Here is a 20043-nt window from a genome sequence, read left to right on the forward strand (position 1 = left end):
TCAGCGCTCCCCGCCCCGGCCCTCCCCGCTCCCCGCCGCGGCCCCGCAGGCTGCTCCGGCCGGGACAGGGCCGGTCCTGCTGGGAGAGCGCCGCTCCGGCCGGGACAGGGCCGGTCCTGCTGGGAGAGCGCCGCTCCGGCCGGGACAGGGCCGGTCCTGCTGGGAGAGCGCCGCTCCGGCCGGGACGGGGCCGCTCCGGCCGGGACGGGGCCGCTCCGGCCGGGACAGGGCCGCCCCCGCGCCTCCCTCAGGGAACCGACCCTCAAATAACCGAGGGAAAGCTGCTGCTACTCTCGAGCCTGGAGAACAGAAGGCTCCGGGGAGACCTTAGAGCGCCTACGGGTGTCTAAAACCAGAACCGAACAGAGCATTTTATAGCACAGGAAAACAAAATCTGTCTCCAAGAAATGTAAGGTGTGATTTCCAGAGAGATTTCACAATTCCAGGTCTGGTGAAGTAGGCAAGCACGCGGGTGGAAGTGGAGCAGGACATACACTGAGATCACAGAATCGTGGAAGAGAATGGTTTGGAAGGCACCTGAAATGTCATCCATGTCCAACCCCTCACCATAGGCAGGGACACCTTCCACAGGACCAGGTTGCTCAGAATTCCGTCCAGCCTAGTCTTGAACACTTCCAGTGGTGGGATATCCACAGCTTCTCTGGACAACCTCTGCCAGTGCCTCACTGCCCTCAGAGTGTTTTTTTTTTTCCCTATTATCCGACCTAAACCTACCCTTTTTCAGTTTGAATCCACTCCCCCTTGTCCTACCACTACATGCCCTTGTAGAAGTCCCTCTATGCCTGTGTAGAAAGTCGCTCTCCAGCTCTCCCATAGCCCCCTTCAGGTACTGGAAGGTGCTGTAAGGTCTCCCAGGGCTTTTCTCCAGGCTGAACAATCCCAGCTCTCTCAGCCTGTCTGTAGGAGAACTTCTCTAGCCTTTTGAGCATCCTCATGGTCTCCTCTGGACTGACTCCAACAGGTCCACATCTTTCTTGTGCTGGGGGCCCCAGAGCCAGATTCAGCACTCTGGGTTGGGTCTCATGAGGGCAGAGTAGAGGGGGAGAATCACCTTCATTGGCCTGCTGGCCTAACCTCTTCTGGCAGGTAGCTCTAAAGTAAATTAATAAATTAATTGTAGTAGCATGAATGTTCCATGAAATATGCACAGCCCCTTGTCTCCATACACTTCCTCCTATGTTGTCAATTGGAAAAAAAACCCAAGACCTAGGGAGTTTAAGTTAAGGAGTCTATGACAGAGTTGGGATAAGACCAGTTGCCAGATATCCATAAGGACATTATCCAAAGGACTATCCTTTAGGGGGTTCATTGCTCCCAGACAACAGGCCAGAAACACTGTACAGCAGGTGTCTGCTGTCCACCTCTTCTCTACCTTTTCTCTTGGTGTTCCCTCCACAGCCATTTGATACCCAGCATTGCCAACCATCCTCATCCTCCTGTGCCTTCCTCCTTTGCCCCTGACTGGCAGGACTGACCTCAAAGAGGCATATGAGGAGGAAGAAGGTTATGGTAATAATGAAAATGTAACTGTTCAGGGGGAACCAGGGACCACTTGCCTTCAAAGGTTTGCACCCCTACCTGCAGTCTCATGGATGAAGCAGCAGTGATGTCTTAGAATAGCAACCCACTCCAAAACCAACCAAAAATAATTAGGGCATTGCAAGGCTCAGTCTGATGTTACATTGATCAAAACCTCGGTTATCTGCTGACTTTTATGTTTAAAAGGAATTAATGTTCCAGCTGCCAAGAAGCCACTATCCGCTCCATTTGTCAATCCTGACCCTGCCTCTCCACCTTTAACTCCTTGTATTCCCGTGTATTCAGACTCCATGGATCACTCAGGGCCCCGCACGCATGGCTGCTGTTCTGCTCCCTGCCATTTTATTTATCCACAACTGTTTTGCTCTGCCAAACCCTTGTTTCACCTTTCAGGAGTGCCTGCTCAGTGTAGAGAGCAGCATCTGGCTGTATGTGTGCTATCTGCCTTCTCCCACTTCATCCCACAAAAAGGGAAAAGTCCTGGTTATCTGCAATCAACTGAGAGACATTTCAAGACAGAACTTTAGCATTTGCCTAGCAGATGCATTGTAGATAATCTGTGATTTTAAATTGGCTGTAACAATTACACTAGTTAGAAAATAACATGAAAGTTCTCATCTCAGAGTGGTTCAGATTCATTGCTGGAAGAAAGAAATCCCACTGCTGTTGAAGGATGTTAGTTGTTTTACCTTTAAACACACTCTCTCCTGTCTAGGGCTGTGTTGGTGGGAACATTGTTTGGCATGAGTGTCGTAGAGTTGTTGTTCCATCCTGCCTTTTCTGGAACAACTCTTCCTGTGGACAACTTATTTCAAAACAGGATTTCAAAGTGGAATAACTATAATTACTTTCTTTTAAATTAAGTTTTACTGATGTAGGTGCAGCAGAGTAGATCTACCATGTAGATGAAGCCTCAGTGTATGCTTGCAGCTCCTGCACTTCTAGGGCCAAAATCTGTTGATTTTCTCACTGATTTCTTAAGCTGTTTGTACTCTTGATTCTTGCCAGGTTTTTCAAAACTAAGAAGGCCTTGCTCTAGTTAGATTATCACACTCTGTAGTGTAAAATAGGTAATATTCAGTGATCTCAACATTGTACTCTTGACATTCTTCAGCGTGATGACTTTTGCCTAGCTACAAAATAATTTTTCCCTCTCTCTCTCTCACAAGAATAACATCAAGCTTTTGTCATTTGTTTTTGTTCTTCCTCTGTCTAGACAGGCTCTTTAGCTAAGTGGTGTGATTTTGTTTATCTCTAATTTCAACAGCAGAGTCACATTTCCCTCCTCCCTACCTCTTGTAAATAGGGTTTTGTTTACCACTGTCTGTTCTTTTGGTGACAAAAGCCACATACTGTCATTAGTTCACAAACGTTTAATTATGTTGCTAGAGCAGATGGAAAACCACCCTCAGGACCTAGGAGCAGGCCAATAGATTCTGAAATCCTTCCATCTTTCTTTTATTTTGCATCCTCCATATCCACTTCAACAGCTCTTTAGCACCAGGTTGAACAAGTGTGCGGGGTATTTACACTTCCACGTGTGACTCTTCCCTTACTTTATTAAATGACCTTATGGCTGAAGAACTCCCTTGTCACTTTAGTTTGATTTATCCCAGCAGGATGTCCCTTGATGGGTGAACTCCAAACTGGACTTCAATAGTGTCTGGAGGTGAGTAGCAGGTGGCCTGAGCTTTGCCATGCGTGGCAACTCTCGCCGTGGTTTCTTCTCTCTGAAGAAACTCATCAGCCCAGCTTGCTCTTCCTTACTTATCTGCCTATTCAAATACACCTTAATGGATTTAATTCAGGCTTCCAGCCTGGCAGCCCTTTGCTATCTTTTAATCTTTGCCTTCATCTGGCAATCTGTTTACGAGCCTCAATATGCCACAGGACATAGAGTGGGCATTATGGGATTTTCCTTGGAAAAGTCTGAGCATTAAAATGTTTATAATATAAACAAATGAATAGAAAAACCTAGAAAGATGCACAGATCTAAATGTCATACTATAAGTCAGCAAGCAGCAAATCTTGATTTAAATTGACAATTTACTCTTCTTTTCTCTCTATTCTTTTTAATTGTTTTTGTCATGCTTCTTCTCATTCATAGACTAATAAGGGACTAGTATGCTGACTTTCAAGGTAAAAATAGCCTTGCATTAAAGTTGGTATGTATTCGTATTAATCAATACAACAGATTTGACCAAATCAATACAATGCTGGTCAATACAATGTATTTAACCAAATATATCTAGCAATATATGACAGAAATTTGCTTTGCTTTGCTTTTCCATTTTATATCAGATAGGAAATGGTGAATGTAGCATTGGTATTGATGCTTGAGCATGATTCATTTTTCCTGTCATCTTCATCAAGTTATACTTGGATGAAAACTGGAATTTTATTAAAACACACAGGAAACTGCAATCTAAAATAGCAATGCTGAAAAATACAGGAGGAAAAAGTAGGCTTATTGCAACATACTTTGCATAAACTTGATTTATGAAGTGGTGAGTCCATGAGCTTCCTCATCACTCACCTCTGGGCAGGGTGAGGTTTTAAGCCTTGTTTTTTGTGGAGTAGTTGCAGGTGTGGAGAATCCCTTGCTGATACACAGGATTGTTAGGTTTATTGTTGGCTTGTCACAATGCAACCACTGTTGGTGTGACACATTTTGGTACCAAACCAGGACAAGGTGGCCTGCAACGCGGGTGACTTCATTGCTTCCTGAATGTCACATTATCTTAATGCTTATCCGTGCTTTAACCCCATGTGGATAGAAGCTGAAGGGACTTAATGCATAGGAGGCACAGCACTAACTATGATTAAGGCAGCTCCCTGAGAGAGAGAGAGGGAGATGGAGAAACCATCTGGTTTGTCCCACTGAAGAGGAGAGCACCTGGCCACGTGAGCCATTGGATTGTCAGGTACCAGGTGTGCTTGTGTATGAAATATCAAACCACTCAGGGCTTGTAAGGTTTCCCATTCCCAGGTACACATTAGTTCTACTGAACAACTCCAGTGTCCTCGAGAGCCTCCGTGCTCCACAGGTGTCCTCACTGCACACAGTGACTCCTGTTGCAACAGTACTGAGGTGAGCCCTGGACAGAATTTAGCATCCTTGCCTCAGGTTCTGCTTTCCCTGGAGCACAAAGATGAGTGGTTGGTTGTGCAGGAGCAACAAAATGCTCCAGGAGATCTTCCAGTCTAAACCATTGGTGGGTCAATTGAGCTGGATTTGCAGCAGCCTTGGATTGAGAGTAAATTTTTGTGAAGCAGGCTCTGAAATCCTGGTTTTAATCCAAATAGGTCAAAAGAGGAACACTAGTTTTTCCCTTCTAATTTTTTCTTTCCAAACACTACCCAGTTTGACAGCTTTGAAAAAACTACTCATGGTTGATCTGCTGTATCCGTGCTCTATGTGCAGAGTCCAGTGAGATTCCCAGCTTTTAGATATAAGAATCGTCTTCCAAGGCCTTGGTGACAACACTTCCTGATTTACTGGCGTGATTTCCCTTAAAATGTTAGCATCAAACATGCTGCATGATAATTTATAAATTTATAGATTAAATAGGTTTTTAAAGGACTTTTATAATGAGCAGTCTTTTTTTTTTTCCCCTGTTGGGCAAGAATTCCCCCTTCCAGCTTCTGAATTTACAGATGAAAAGAATTCAGTGTCCAAACTGTGAGGATTTCAAAGAGCTGGCAAGGTCTGAGTTACAATTTCCACAGCAGCCGTGATTTGGCTCCTTTGCAGACAGAGCAGGCAAGCAGGGGGGCACTAATGACAGCGGGATGATCCTGGTGAGCCCAAGCAGGGGGTCAGGTGCCAGGGATGCAAGGGGCAAGTGGCTGGGGTGACTTGGTGTCAGGATGCAAAGTGGCTTAGGCAGGAAGATGTGAAGAGCTGTGGCAAACAGCCACAGCCAAGGGCGGTGAGGCCTTTCCTAGCAAAGAAGCTCCTGAGCCCGGGGGAGCGTGGCTTTAGTAGAGCATGACTGGAAATGGTGGGGAGCAGCAGCATCCAACCAGTTCCAAGTGCATGACTGCTGCTTGAGGTACACCACAGGCACGTGGATCCTCACTGTGTACTTTCTGGCACCTGCACATTAGGGAAGCAGTGTTACCTAAATCTATCCATTCCTTAGTTTGTGATTACCTGTTGGACATATTATCACCATACCTTCTGATTTTCCCATTCTTCCTCTTTCTGCAGTATTTTATTTCTCCCCCCATTCATCCTTTCTCATGTTTCCTTTCCTGTGATTCTTTTTCTCTTTCTAAATCACATCATTTTCTTTCTGCTTCATCTTTCTCCTTTCAAATGTGTGCAAAGGATATAAAGGTATTCCCTCACGTCTCTTCCAGCTGGACTTGGCTTGTTTGACATTGCCTCACGAGTGGGAGTGTGTCCTAATCTGTATAAAAAGGGAAAGTGATGTAGTCACTGCAAGCTGAGCAGCTTAGACACACAGGTGATCTATGGATCAGTGGAGAACTTTCTTCCCTGTAACACATGGCAAGGGGGACATGGCTTGTTTTACTAAGATACTTCAAGTACAGTAATCATTAGAGTCTATTGGTGATTAGAGTTTTGTTGATAGAGGCTGTGCTTGGCCGGTGCCTTTGAAAATCAGCTTATTTATTTTGGTGTCTAAATACGGACTTGAAAATATTGGCCAAGGCAATTTGCTCAAGGTCATAGTCCCAATTCAGGGACAGAACTGGGAAGAGAGCCCAGATGTTTTCAGCTCTCCTTTCCTGCTGATATTGTGTAGAGTTTCAGTAAAGCAGATGTTTATATTTAGATTCACTGAAGTAGATGCTTATATATTCAGGTTGTATATCAGATAATGATAGAGTGAGTGGTCAGAATTAATCTGGGAGGAGTTAAGAGCAGGTGCTGTAAAGTGGCATGGTTTCTGAAATGAGATGAACTCCAGGATGGAAGAAAGAACATGGGAACATCTAGGGAAGCTATTCTTGCCTTCGCAACATGGTGCACATTTTCTTTTACAGCCTGTCTGGGTCAGTTCCTGAGGCTGCACAGGCACAGCTAAGAGAGCAGGTGCTGCATGCAGAGCCCTGGCATGAGCAGACCTGAGGTTTAAGGCCCCAAATTGCCAACTGCTCTGGGCAACAGTGAACCAGAGTGATTCTAGTTCCTTTGCACCATAGTTCCTGTGAAGATTAGAAGAGTTTCATACATCAGTGTAAGAACTTGAACATATTATTCAAATTATCATAGTGAGAGCATTTCTCAGTGGATATGAAATTGTGTTAAGGAACCAGTTCCCATCCACTTAGGAAACAAGACCACTGGGTTCTGTTATTGCTGTAGTTTCTAGATCAGCTTCAAGGCAACCCAAGCAACAGTGTATTTTCATGTCTTATTATGAATCACACCATTTTCTCGTTTAGGACAGCAAGTGTTCAACAGTTTACCAGCCTGGGAACACAGTAAAGACCAGAGGTAAACTTTCCTACCACAAGGGATTGAAAACAAATCAAACACTGAAGCCTTCAAAGAGTTTTAACAGCCAATTTTCCAAGTCTGCTCCACATTAAGATTTTCAGATTCCTCCCATTAGATTTGCAGAAACTGAACTTCCTTGAGAACATTGTTTTCCTGTACTCTGCCTCCAAGATTTTCCAGCAGATCTGGTCAAAATGATTAAGCATTTCAAATTAATTCTCAGGTCATCTATGTCTCTGCTCAAACTGTAGTAATTATTTCTAGTTTTGCTGTCAAAATATTCCTTGCTCTATTTTAGAATCAAAGCAGAGAAAAGGGGCTAAGCACCCAAGTTTTGCTCAATGAAAAATGGACTCTATATTCCTTCTTGTACCTTTGAAAAATCTTCTCCATGTGTATGATTTGTCAAAAGATGCTGAATTCTGCACTGGCAACTGCTGAAGCTAAGAACTATGCTGCATAGATAAAATAAATTTTAGTCACTAAGTTCTTTAGTTATTCAGATGGAAAGCTGACAGATGAAAGCTTCAAATGCATGGCATTTCCTGCAGAATCACATGCCAAAGCCAAAATTAAGGTTCAGAAATGCATTTGGTTGCTATGTGGAAATGTTGGCAATTCCTGGATTAATGGTTTTGAATAAGCAAATGGTAAGGTAAGAAAAGGAAAAAGAAAAAAAACCCAAAGAACAAAAACCCAAACAAGTGAAGTTTGTGTTTCACGCTTCAAGTGACCTGAGCAAGTGTGGCTAAATTCCCTTTTAAAATCAAATGACCATGATGCATCTCCCATGGTGCTGCAGTATGAATGCTAAAAGGATTAAAACTGGTCAGGTCACAGAGCTTTATTTTTTGCTCTTTTAAGGACCATGTTAGATCCGAGACCTTATACTCCTTCTTTACATAGATATGAGTACATGACAGGAAATTACATAATTTCCTGTGCCATGAAGTAAAATACCCTTTTCTGTTCTCTTTTGGAGTCAAATACACAAAAACCAGTGGGTTTTTTCAGTTTTTTTCTTCTGAAATCTTTTTGATTAAATAGTAATAACATTCAAAAATGTTAGAAATCAATACCATGATAATATAAATATTTAAGTGAAAACGGCTTTGTAGTAACTGCTTGAGTAGGAGCAGTATCCACACACCCTCCTTTCTGAACATTGCAGTGTTGTTTAAAAATGAAAGAAAATCAGGGGGCTATTTTGATATTTCTTGTGCAATTCTCGAAGGTGTAACAAACTACCAATCTAGACAGAAGGGGAATGGAATGAAGAGGATAAAGAATAAATCACCACTAATAGTAACCAGCTCACTAGATTTTGAAAATGAGTTAATGATTTGAAATTTTATCAACAGATCTAAAATCTTTTAAAATGTGTTTCAAATAATCTACAGACCTTTAAGACCATTCTCCAAAGAGACGTCAGTTCTCTGAAGACAAAGAAAGGCTTCCTGCAGAATTCACTGCAATGCTTACAGCCTCCTTCTGTTGAAAAAGAATGAACATCAAGCATCAGGATGAGGGAGTATAGTCTGATCAGGATAATAATTTCCAAGATGGGTTTGTACCTCTTGAAACTCCCAGCTTCCTGGAAGCCTTTCAGATGTGTTCTCCCTGCAAGAGCCCAGCTCACCCAGAGCTCAGACAGGCAGGCCTGGTGTTGTTGCTGGACCCATTCAGAATTCTACCTCACCATCCTGTTGATCACAGCCCTAGCTGCTGTTGACATCAAGGACAAAAGCCATGTGCAAGTAATAATTTTTGAAACTGAATACATCTAAGTCCCATGGGTAAAACCCACTGACATGCAATAACCCCATAGTCACTTCAGCAGCAGATGTTACAGATGGAAAACAACCATGGGAGTAGTTTAGATCATTTTCCTGTTGTTGCAGGTATCTTTTTACCAATCAGTAGATTTGCTAAGGCATTGCCCAAGCTAATTTTGAATATCTCAATGAGGACTAGCAGAAGCCTTTGGGCAGCTGCTCTCCACTCTATCTGATGGACCAGGTTAGAGAAGTCTAAACTATCAATTCTGTCTTGTCATCCCTGTGTGTTATCACTTTATTTTGCCTTCTACAATCTTGCATGGGGTTTTGTAATTTTCTGTGCAAGTAAAAGCACTTTTTAGAGGTTTTTTGCACTCCACTAACAAATTACTGTTTTGCACAACATCTCATTATTTTTAGCAGAAGTCGCTTTTAGGTCTCACTCATCTTGGCCTTTTATCTTTATTTTTGGCCTGTAAAAAAAAATCTTCCAGCACAGTTAGTAATGCAAATTATTCAACTTGCATGAACACGTATTTCGTAATCTTTCTGCCTTTACACCTTCTCCTGGTAATAGAAATAAACTGCAGCTGCTAGAATATAGTGTTATTCTTTCTCTATCTGAGTTGAGGAAAAGTGATTCATTTTCTCTCTTTCTTAGCAAAAGAGGACAGTCTGTTCAGTGAAGCAAAAGTTATTAGGGCTAAAATTAACTGGAGGAAATACAATCCATAATTAAGCCAGGTTACTCAGTGCCACAGATGCAGTAGGAATAGTATTCCAACTATATTAGCATGAGAGGAAAATGGGGACATCACTCCGGTTTTGGAGTGTCAAATGCCACACAAATTTGGCACACAATCAGTGAGGGCTATGGGACATTGGATCTGCACATTAAGGCAGAAGAAACGTACTTTTTAAAAAAAGCTGATAAACCTCTACAGGATAAGTACAGTTGCAAGGAAAAGGCAGCATTTTAACTAGGCCAGTAAATGGGCTCTGATTAGAAATTAAGTGGTGCTCCCCCAGAATTCAGCTATTTCTCAGTAATTAGGACATTCCTTAATGAAGTGGACTGTGGTGTAAAGCAAGCAATTCAGGGCTGTATGCTTCTTTATCTGACTCAACTACATTAGCTAAATATCAGTGTTTTTGCCAGCAGCCTATGCTCTAGCCATCAGAGCGGTGATGAGTCCTGCTTCCTCAGCTACAAACAAGGAACAGACTGAGGCAGTGGGGATGAGACTGCTGAAGGCATAGAAAATGCTGTATTTAAACAGTTGTGTTTGCTTTTCTGTTAAAAAAAAATCTTGAAGGTCTCCTTTCTGCCAGAACACTGGCACTTTGCAAACACTGCCAACACAAACCCCTGTGAGCGAGCCAGCTGACATCAGCTGACCAAGGACATGGGGAGACTTTGGACATTTTATCCATTCCTCCTCGGACAGACAGCCTTTTGTCCTGGCCATCTGACCAAAACAAGCTCATGAGTCAACGCAGAAGCTGCCCATGGAATATGTGCTTCTGTCAGTGCAATCTGAGATGCACAGCCCCAGAGGAAAGGAACCCAATAGGCTGTGATCTTTCAGATATTTCCATTGGAGATGGACAGTTCAGTCTGGCCTATACTGGTGATGAGGAAAATCAGTCTCGTGTCCTAGCCTAGATTAAATGAGCTGGACAATTTCTGTATAGCTCAAGCAGGTGATTGTTTGGACCACAAAAGTTGCCACTGAAACTGGCTGCTCAGCAAGAGAGTAAACACTAAGGACTGAGGCTGAGGTTGCAGCATCTTTGGAGTGAGATCTGTGCACTCAGAGGAACCACGATTCATCTCAGACACAGGACATGAAGTTCTATTTCCCAGAGTCAAGTTAGCCAGAGCTAACACAACTGGGTTGAGTGGCTCTGCTGTTTTCAGTCTAGCCCTGGGAGATACCCAGATGTCTTGTGTTATCAGGCCTTACCTTCTGGAAACTTTTCCATGACAGATACTTGCAGAGCAAGCTGAGGCCATGGGGAGAAAACTCCAGGGAGCTGTACTGGCCCACAGAAGTCCTGGGTGCTTCTAGTCTGTCTTTTTGCACTGAGCAAGCTGTTCATGCTCTCCTATGAAGGATGACAGAGATGGGGCTGTTCAGCCTAGAGAAGGGAAAGGCTCTGGAGACACCTGAGATCTCCTTCCAGTACCTAAAGGGGACTTACAAGGGAGCTGGAGAGGGATGTTTTACAAGGGCATGTAATGACAGGCTAAGGGGGAATGACTTCAAAGTGACAGAAGAGAGGTTTGGTTTAGATTCTCAGAGGAAATCCTTTACTGTGAGGATGGTGAGGTGCTGGAACAGGTTGACCAGAGAAGTTGTGGCTGCCCCATCCCCGGAAGTGTTCAAGACCAGGCTGAGCAGGGCTTTGGGCAGGGTTTGGTGATCTCCACACTCTCTGTCTAGACCTGTTTGACTCAGGGCCAGTCCCTGCAGAGGAATAGAGGCACCACCACCAGCACAGGCCATGACAGCCAAGAAAGAAGCTAAAGATTCCTGTGAAATCCCACTCTGAGGTGTGTAGCCTGGGTTTGCTGGTGGGAATATTCAGTTCGGAGCGCTGCTGTGTGGCTCGTGGGTGCATTGGTGAGGCAATGTGAGAGAGGCATGCCCTCATGCATAGCCTGCAGTTTACTTCCAGTTTGGAAGCTTCTAAATGTGACCATCCCCTTCTGCAGTGTTTTGTTAGCTGTGTAAAACTTGGTGTGCTTGAGGCTGAAAAAGAATGTGAAAGACAACTTTTAGTTGAAATATTTTTTAATTTGGCATATTTATACCTGCATCTCAACCATTCCTATTTTTACTTCTACACTCCTGAATTCAGGAGGCCCTGACTTTAGGGAAAAACAGACCAAAATCTACACAGAGTTGTGCTCCCATCTCCCTACAACAAACATGTTGCACAAACATGGGCATTTCTTGGGGCACACAGAAATTGTTGCCTTTCACATCACTCAAGCAAGGACTATTTTAATACGGGCCCAGCTGTAATACAAAAGGGTTATGTCCATGGCAATTGAAATCTTCAAAAGTTTAATATTCAGACCCCCAATACTGCAAATAAATTTCAAATATTCTTGTTTCCCAGGATAATAGCTAATAGTTATTAGGGTAAGCCTTTCATGCTTTCTCTTTGATCCCATTGGACTTATTTAACAAAAATCATTGCATGGATGTGCCCAGCAAATGTCTTACAGAACTGCTTGTAACAAAATTAAAAGCTTAAATATAGAGATTCTCTCTTCACTAAGTACTGGCTTTTATTAAAACTGGGAGTTGCTCATACTTCACCCCTTGCAGCCTCTTTGAATCCTCTGTTTGACATTTCAGAAGTGCCATGCAGGTTCTAATACACATTACACAGAAAGAGCTATTATAAATTCCTGACTTTTTCTTGTTTGCACGGCAAAGGGGGAATGGCAAATCCTCCAATTGGACCAGATAATCACTCTCCTGTGAAAAGCCTGCAATACACATCCTCTGTTTTCTTCTTAGCTGAGCTTCAAGTGTGTTTGGTCAATAGTTTTATTTTGGGTGTGAAGCCCATAAATCACCTTCCAATACACATTGGACAGTGGAAAGTCCTGGTGGATTTGGCATCAGCCACAGGAGAAATCACATCCGGATACAGGAAAGCTGGGTGCTGCTGGAGCATCAGACATTTTCATTTCATGTTGTCATTGTTGTTCGAAGAACTCTCACTGCAGAGTAGGATTGCTATCTGGAGCAAAGATTAATTGGATGGATAAATAATTATGGGATCATGTCTTCTGACATAAGAGAGAGACCATTACAAACCCATGGACTGCAGTTTAATCCGGGTGACCATTTAAACCTAACAAATTCCCTGCTGGAACGGAGCTGGCCAACCTTAGAGAGCCCATCTGCAGAGAACTTTGTCAGCCATCCGAGCATTGCTCAGGTGGTTTCCAAGCCTCTGGCACAGCTCATTGTGTGACCAGTTCTTTTGCCCCAGCCTCTGGGAATCAGTAATGTGCCATTTGACAGTCCTGAGGGAAGAGCTGGGTGTATGCAGCTTTCCTAAAGGGCTGAGGGGTCACAAAGGTTTCAGGAAAAAACCTTCCCTCTTATTCACAAGTGCAGGAGTATTTGACATGAGCTGAACTTGAAGCCAGCAAATGAAGTGGATATTTTTCACTGCTGTTTGTGTTATAGGAATGGATGTATTTTGAATTAATATACAAATGCATGTCTAAAATTCATCTCCAGAGAAAGATGCTACACAAAGTGCAGGATTAAAGAATGCACTGCCTTGGGCTATGCACAGGCTGTTACATTGTAGTCTGTTCAATTTTTGTCTTAAAACTCAATTTAGCTAAATAAGGTGCCCTTTTAACATCTAACAGAGGCTTTATCATGTTTAGGAAGACAAGTTTCTTAAAAGGTTGTAAAGACAAAGTGAGCAGCAACAGGAGTGTTGAGTGGGGCTCTTTCAGACGGCTTTATTGCCTTCCCCTGAGCACAAAACAGGCTGCCTGCCTCGGCTGACACTTGTTTTAATGAGGGATGAGCCACAACGGGGTGATTTTGTACAAGTTCATTACATGGCATCCTCCAGCCAGACTGTCCTCAGGGCACACCATTCAGCCTGGGCCTTGGGTGAAACTGGACCAATTTTAAATCATTTACAGAGGCATATAAAATCCAAATGGCCTTTGATGCTGAAGGCATTTGTATGTCGGCTCAGGTATGTGGCTGCTGGAGAGGATGAGAATCTGCCCCAAGTGCCATGCTCCTTCATGCTTTTATCAATCACATTTTATTTCTTCAACTCAGTTCTCCTGGGGTTGGTGCCAAAAATAGATTTCCACATCTTGTGCCAGCAAAGCCAGGGAAGAAAAGGGTGTAAGTTTCCAGTTTAAATGTTACTAGGTAAACATCCAGCCTCCTCACCACAGCCTTCAGATCAGCTTCACTCTCCAGAGCCAGCGCTCTGCTGTGGCTGTTAACAGCATTTAAAATACAGATATTCTTCATCCATGCTAGGGAATAGTGCAGTGGTTTCTCATGATCACTGAGAAGTGATCTGCCTTTACATAAAGCCTTCTTCTTCTTCTAACATTAGTATTATGAAACCCACAGGAACCCACCCATAAAGAGTGATGGGACGTTTCTCTAAAATGTCACACCCGTACATTTTCCACCTTCTGTGATTCAGAAGCAGCATAAAAAGCCATAAGTCGTTCAACTGCTGTGATTCACTGCCCTGATTCATACACTTGATACAAATATTCAGAGATCAAAGTGGGACCTAACCCCCCTCCTCACAAAGATTTAAATGATTTTTCAATGCTTGCCATATAAAATGGAGTGCCAGCTAAAGCTCAAGCTTTTCCTGATTGGTATTGGCTGTTTTAAGAAGCAAGTTCTCTGCAGTAAAGATTGATGCTGCCTTTAAGAATCATGTGGCATAGTACATAAAGCAATGTATTCTGCAGTTGTGCTTCCTCCCTAGCAAGGCTGAACAGGGGACACTAATTGCTCAGGGGGCTTCTGTGCAAATATTTACAGTGAATTAAGAAAAAATGGAAATTTCTTCCCCATGAAAGAATCTGGGAGCCCCCTAAACCTTCTTGTATTAACTTTGCAGTGGATGAAGGTGTTAAACTGGCATGTGTCTACCAACAGGGGAGTGATCCTTTTAAGTCCTTGGCTTCATCCCCACTTGTGAAATTTGTTGTGCCAGTGGGATGACGCTGGCTATAAAACCCCAGCACTGGGGACCTCCATCCAGCTCGGGCAGCCTGCCAGCACATCTCTGCCGAAAGCAGCCCCAGGGAGATCCCCCCCTTCATCTCTGCCAGGCAAGGAACTGCTTTGCTGAAGGAGGATGGACCTGAGGTGTGCCTGGATGCTCTGCATGCTCAGCCTCATCCTCACTGCCCGAGCGTTTACCCACGAAGGCTTCAAGGAGGTGATGCTGAAGCAGCTGGGGCTGGCTGAGGTCCCTCAACTTGACCAGAGAGACTTGGTGGATCTGGTTATCCCAGACCACGTCAAGAACAAGTACATGTCCATGCTGAAGCGGCAGAGGGTGAAGCGCCGAGCTGTGCCGAGCCTGGCTGGCATCCTCAGGGGGATCCCGGGACACACAGGTAAAGTTCCTGCTGCCGGGAGCATCCACTGCTGCCGCCAGCGGAATCTGCCGCGCCTCTCCCGGCCGGCCGCAGGGTGGGCAGAGGCAAAACCCCGAGGGGAAAGGGGAATGAGGGTCGGGTTTGGCTCCAAAGATCAGCTGGGCACAGGAGGGGCACGCAACAGCATCGTAGAGATTAACACACACTCTTTGCACCGGGAGAGGGGGCCCCGCAGTTCTTCCAGAGGACAGGATGCTGCTGGAGCACACCTCTTGGAGGATGTTTCACTCTCTCTCATCTTTTTTTTTTTTTTTCGTTTAGGTTTGTTTTTGACAGGAAAATTTATCAAGGAGGAAAATAGCCATACAGATACAATAGTGGCTGCACAAGGGCACTCAGAGCTTATTGTGCCTTCAAAGGACATACACAGCACCCTGGGCAGCAAATGAAAATATTTTTTCATTCCAAGTGGTGCGGTTTCCTGCTTTCATACCCAGCACTGGCACAGAGTGCACACCTTTTGAGGTCTGCTCAATTTGAGGTCATATGTCAGGGATTTAGTTCTTCCAAGCTGCAGAGACTCAGACATAGGAGAATAATTAGGGCATTTGCAAGACATTGATTCAAGTATGCATTAGAAAAGGTGTGTTTAGTGCCTGTCTCTGCCATAAGGGCTCGACCGGGAGCATGGAAGGAGTGTGTTGTGATGATAATTGTGCATGAAGTGTGGTGGCTCTGCTCAGCAGGATGGCAGTGACAGGCCATCTATTTTGTCCCCAACTGCACAGGCATGACAGGAGAAGTCCTGTATTCCGACACAACCACACGCCAGAAGCTGATGTTTGACATGGAGGGCAGAATACCTAAAAACAGTGAAGTCACAATGGCTGAACTGAAACTCTTCAAAAAGCCTCTGGACAGAGCAAACCTGCCTGCCAAGCAGTCTCACAGGCCTGTCTCCAACGCCAGAGTCAGCGTGTACTGGGTGCAGCGGCACCACGATGGTACCAATAGGACCTCCCTGATAGATTCCAGGTAAGAAAGGGGCCTCTGCTGCAGTTACAGAGTTTGGGTCCTCTGGGGTGCATTTGGGTATCGTGTGGTTGTGCCTCAGCTCAGTCTGATGGGATTTACCTCTGTACAACCAAGCTATATGGCCTCTAAACCCAGAATGAGCTTGTAAGAGCAGGTGTTATGCTAAGATGGCAATATATGATGATTCTTTGAAATAATCTATGAAATGATGCCATGTACTGCTGTGTCTTCCCCTCTAAAATCCCCAACCTGCTTCAATTCTTTGTCACTAACTCAAGCAGGTTAGTGGCTGCTGGTATTCTTTCCACTGGCCATTTCATTAGCTGGTTTAAACAAGTAAATTATGCAAAAAACATCTGATTCTGTAATGGTGAGCTCTGTGGAAGTTTTGCAACACTTGAAGGCAGAACGAAGTAGACTAGAAACTTATGGCCCTAATGCAGCTCAGATAGGAGCAGGTGGGAGCCTGGTGTTTACCAGGCTGGCATCACCAATACTGAGGTTGCACATGATCCTGCACCACCTAATTTTCTGTATGACATGTAGAGAGGGTTTTTTCTGTCCCTTCAGTGTCTGTTAGATCTGCATGCTTCTTTTTGAGGTGGCAAATAAGTGCTGTGGGTGCTTGCCCCAAGCAAAAATGATCATGTAATCACGGCATGTGACAATCTACAGGAAGTAAATTATCCTACTGCAATCACAGCACTGTGATGCCTGGGATTTATCTGATGGGCTTTTGTAATGCCAACCCTTGTCGTACAGGCTGGTTCCTATCCGTGAGTCGGGCTGGAAGAGCTTTGATGTGACCCAGGCCGTGCACTACTGGCTGCGAAGCAAGAGGCGGGAGCCGATGTTCCTGGAGGTGTGGATCGAGGGGGAGAGGGCGGGCAGCTTTGCCTCGGAAATGGCCAAAGCCGTGCGCTTCACCTCGCAGGACCCCAGGGATAAAGCCCTAGGCAAGCCTGAGCTGGTGCTTTACACCCTCAACTTGGATGACTATGGGTATGTATGAAACCTAAATCTGTACTATCGCTGTGTAATTTTGTCCCTGAATTATTGTGGAGGGGGGCAAACCCAGGGTAGGCAGCTCTTACCCTCCCAAGTGTTTACCAGCTGTGAATGGAGTAGTTAGAAAGCTGCTGCTGAATCTCACCTCTCCTCTTCCCATATCCGTTGTCTGAATACTCAAACAAACCCTGAGCACGGCCCAGGTTTCATGTCTCAAAGCCTACCTGTGCTATTAGCAGCAGGCATGATTTCTCCAGTTTCCAGTTACAGCACCCGTTCCTGTTTCTCCCTTTGTGTCCAGGAGCTCTGGGGACTGCAGGGAGGAGGCGGCGCTGGGGAAATCCACCTGCTGCCGGCAGAAGCACTACATCAGCTTCCGCGAGCTGCCGTGGGCGCAGCACTGGATCCTGGAGCCGGCGGGGTTCCAGGCGTACCGCTGCGCCGGGAGCTGCCTGCAGCCGCCCCGCGCCCTGCGCCGCGCCGCCTCCGGGCAGCGCTCCTGCGCCGCGGCCGGCAGCTCCGCGCTGCCCGTCATCTACCTCGTCCGGAGGGGCAACCGCACCGACATTGAGGCTGCCGAGTTCCCCGGCATGGTGGTGGAGAGGTGCAGCTGCGTGGCGGACGGCGAGGCGCTGGTGTGAGCGGGGGGTGGCCTGGGGTGGCATCCATGCCCCGCAGCCCTGCCAAGAGCCACCCCCGCCCCCGGCCCCGGGGCGGTGAGGAGGGTCCTGGGGGTTCTTCCCTGAAAGGGGCAGCAGCATCGGGGCCCTGCTGCCCTGCCGAGAGAGTGCACTTAGAGACACTGCCCGTGTAGGTGTGCTCAGAGGAGCGTGCATTTCACGTATGTGAGGGGTTCCTAAGAAGCCGAGTGCTTCTCGGGGCCCCCTTGACGCCAGTTAAATTTCACTGAGTTTATTTCAGCCACAGCCCTGGAGTACTGCAAACAGCTCCAGGCAAAAGAATAGTGCCCATCACCAGGTGAAGAACAGATGGGTGGGCTCAGCTTTTCATTCTTAGGCTGCTGGGTTTGGTCCTTGTCTGTGCAAGCTGTGTTTTTGGTGAGCTGGAGAGCGGAAGCACTTACATGTATATAATCTGTACACATATGCACACACATGTACAGAGTGTATGAGTACATGTGTATCGTCTACATAGTGGATATCTACATATTGATCACACACACACACACACACATATATGTACATAAAATATTGCTTAGAGCTCAAAGGAACACATTTATGTGCATATGTATTGTATGTACATATACAGATCTACATGTACATAAAATGTTATCTGAAACTGAAAGGCTTGTATTTTAGGCCCTTGCACCATGGGCTTAACACAGTTTTAGGAAGAATTTAGAGTCCTGAAATCAACAGGAGTATTAGGACTTAGGTTTGCTTGGATGAATAACAGTTTGTTTTTCTGATTCTGTATTATAGTTATTTCAGTTTAGGGATATTCTTCACATTGTGTGTGTTTTCAAAATCAAGGAAACAATAAAATACAAGTATTAAAGTAGCCATGTGTTTGCTCATATTTATTCTTACATCTAAAAGTGGAGGGGAAAGGATCTGTCATACTTCTGTGAGTATCCAGTGCCCAGCTCCTATAAACAGACCTGCAGTAACAGATCTTCTCAGCTCCCTGTGTGATCCCACCTTCTCCTGGTGAAGCTCATCTGCTCCCCCAGGGACTGGGCTGAATCCGCAGGCAGAGCAGAGCCAGCACTGCCAGCGCCTTATCCTGAGCTGCTGCGGAGTTTAAGCCACACTTTCTTAAAGAGAAAATCTAGAATCTTATCGGCCAGCAGGTGATGCTCTCCTCGTGAGCCCAGCGGTGACAGAACCTGCAGGGGTCAGCTGGAGCTGTAGAGCTGGGAGGGATGAGCTGCCTCCCATGCCTTTCCCGCCCAGGTGAAGCATTTTAACCCTGCCCCTTCCTGTTGGACATCTGGCCGACACATACCCTGGACAAACGCTATTATAATGTGGTTTAATCGCTTCGTGAACTGTTCTGAACTGCTGGCCAGGGTGTCACCCCTGCTAGTGATTTCCACCTTCGTGTCAGACTCCTCAGTTCATTACCCACTGAGACGGCAGTGGCTCTAGGGATGAAGCATTTGCTGCTGACCTCTGCTGGACGGTGGGATGTGTTCCCTGAGACTCTGAACCTGCTACAGGTGCAAGGGCTCTGAAATGTGTTTGTCTGGCTAGACAGGGTGACCATGGACAGGGGAAAAGAGGGACCTGTTTGACTCTGCAGTGGCTGTGTGTCACCTGTCAGGAAGATGTGAATGTTCCTGCTGCTCTGCAGGACCCAGGTCTGAGGTCACCCAGGCATGTCCGACATCCCCTCATGGGTAGGTTGGCACCTCTCACATGAGTGAGCACCTGTGGCAAAAGAGCTTTAGGGGGAGGGAAAAGGACAAAAGCAGAGACTCACCATTCACCAGCGCTGGGCTACAGCACCATGGGAGGCTGGAATCAGAGCAGGATGAGCCGGAATGATCTCTGGCCATGATCATGGCTATGCACATTCAGCCCCAGGTCCTCTCCACCCAGCTCGGGGCAGGGCACAGCCTGAAGGCCAGGAGCTCACCTACAAAGCCACACACTGAGCCTGGGGAAGAAAGTGTTTGAGCTGGTTGCTGCCTGAGAATGAAGAGCATTAACCCTGGCTTTCCTCCAGCCTCCAGCACCTGGACTTCAGACATCATCCATCCTCCATCCCAGGAGAAATTCCAAGCAGTGCAACTTGGGCCAGGCTGTTGGAAATGGGGAGAGGAGCATCACAGGAGCAGCGTGGTGGGCGAGGCTCCTCCCCTCCACCAGGATCCTATGCTGTGTCCGCCGCCCTTGGCTTTGCATCTGGCTGCTTTTGCTGGGGTGTCCTGTGCACAGGAGGGACACAGAAGCGAGCGGTGGGTCTGTGTGCATGTGTGTGACACCTGGAGGGCCGGGAGGGGGAGGCCAAGGAGACCTGGTGTTACTGTGAGGAGAACTGTGGATACTACAGGGTGCAAATCTGTGAGCCGTACGGCCCTGCCT

The 20043-nt window shown here is 45.8% G+C and overlaps 1 protein-coding gene across 1 annotated transcript; it reads left to right on the forward strand.

Annotated features, from left to right (window-relative positions):
- The first annotated feature begins 13669 nt into the window (after positions 1 to 13669).
- LOC134547795 (left-right determination factor 1-like) lies at positions 13670 to 18485 on the forward strand. Its single transcript, XM_063391916.1, has 4 exons — positions 13670 to 14968; positions 15739 to 15985; positions 16748 to 16987; positions 17295 to 18485. The coding sequence occupies exons 1-4, from the start codon at positions 14704 to 14706 to the stop codon at positions 17632 to 17634; spliced, it is 1092 nt and encodes a 363-aa protein (XP_063247986.1). The 5' UTR covers positions 13670 to 14703; the 3' UTR covers positions 17635 to 18485.
- The last annotated feature ends 1558 nt before the right edge of the window (positions 18486 to 20043 follow it).

The sequence above is a fragment of the Prinia subflava genome, chromosome 2 (assembly GCF_021018805.1).
Source record: "Prinia subflava isolate CZ2003 ecotype Zambia chromosome 2, Cam_Psub_1.2, whole genome shotgun sequence".
Classification (NCBI taxonomy): Eukaryota; Metazoa; Chordata; class Aves; order Passeriformes; family Cisticolidae; genus Prinia; species Prinia subflava.

What these genes read in the sequence shown, in the direction of transcription:
- LOC134547795 (XM_063391916.1), top strand. Translation starts at nt 14,704, where the DNA reads ATGGACCTGAGGTGTGCCTGGATGCTCTGCATGCTCAGCCTCATCCTC. An exon ending in GGGGATCCCGGGACACACAG is followed by an intron (nt 14,969 to 15,738) that starts GTAAAGTTCCTG and finishes CCAACTGCACAG; the next exon opens with GCATGACAGGAGAAGTCCTG. An exon ending in CTCAACTTGGATGACTATGG is followed by an intron (nt 16,988 to 17,294) that starts GTATGTATGAAA and finishes CTTTGTGTCCAG; the next exon opens with GAGCTCTGGGGACTGCAGGG.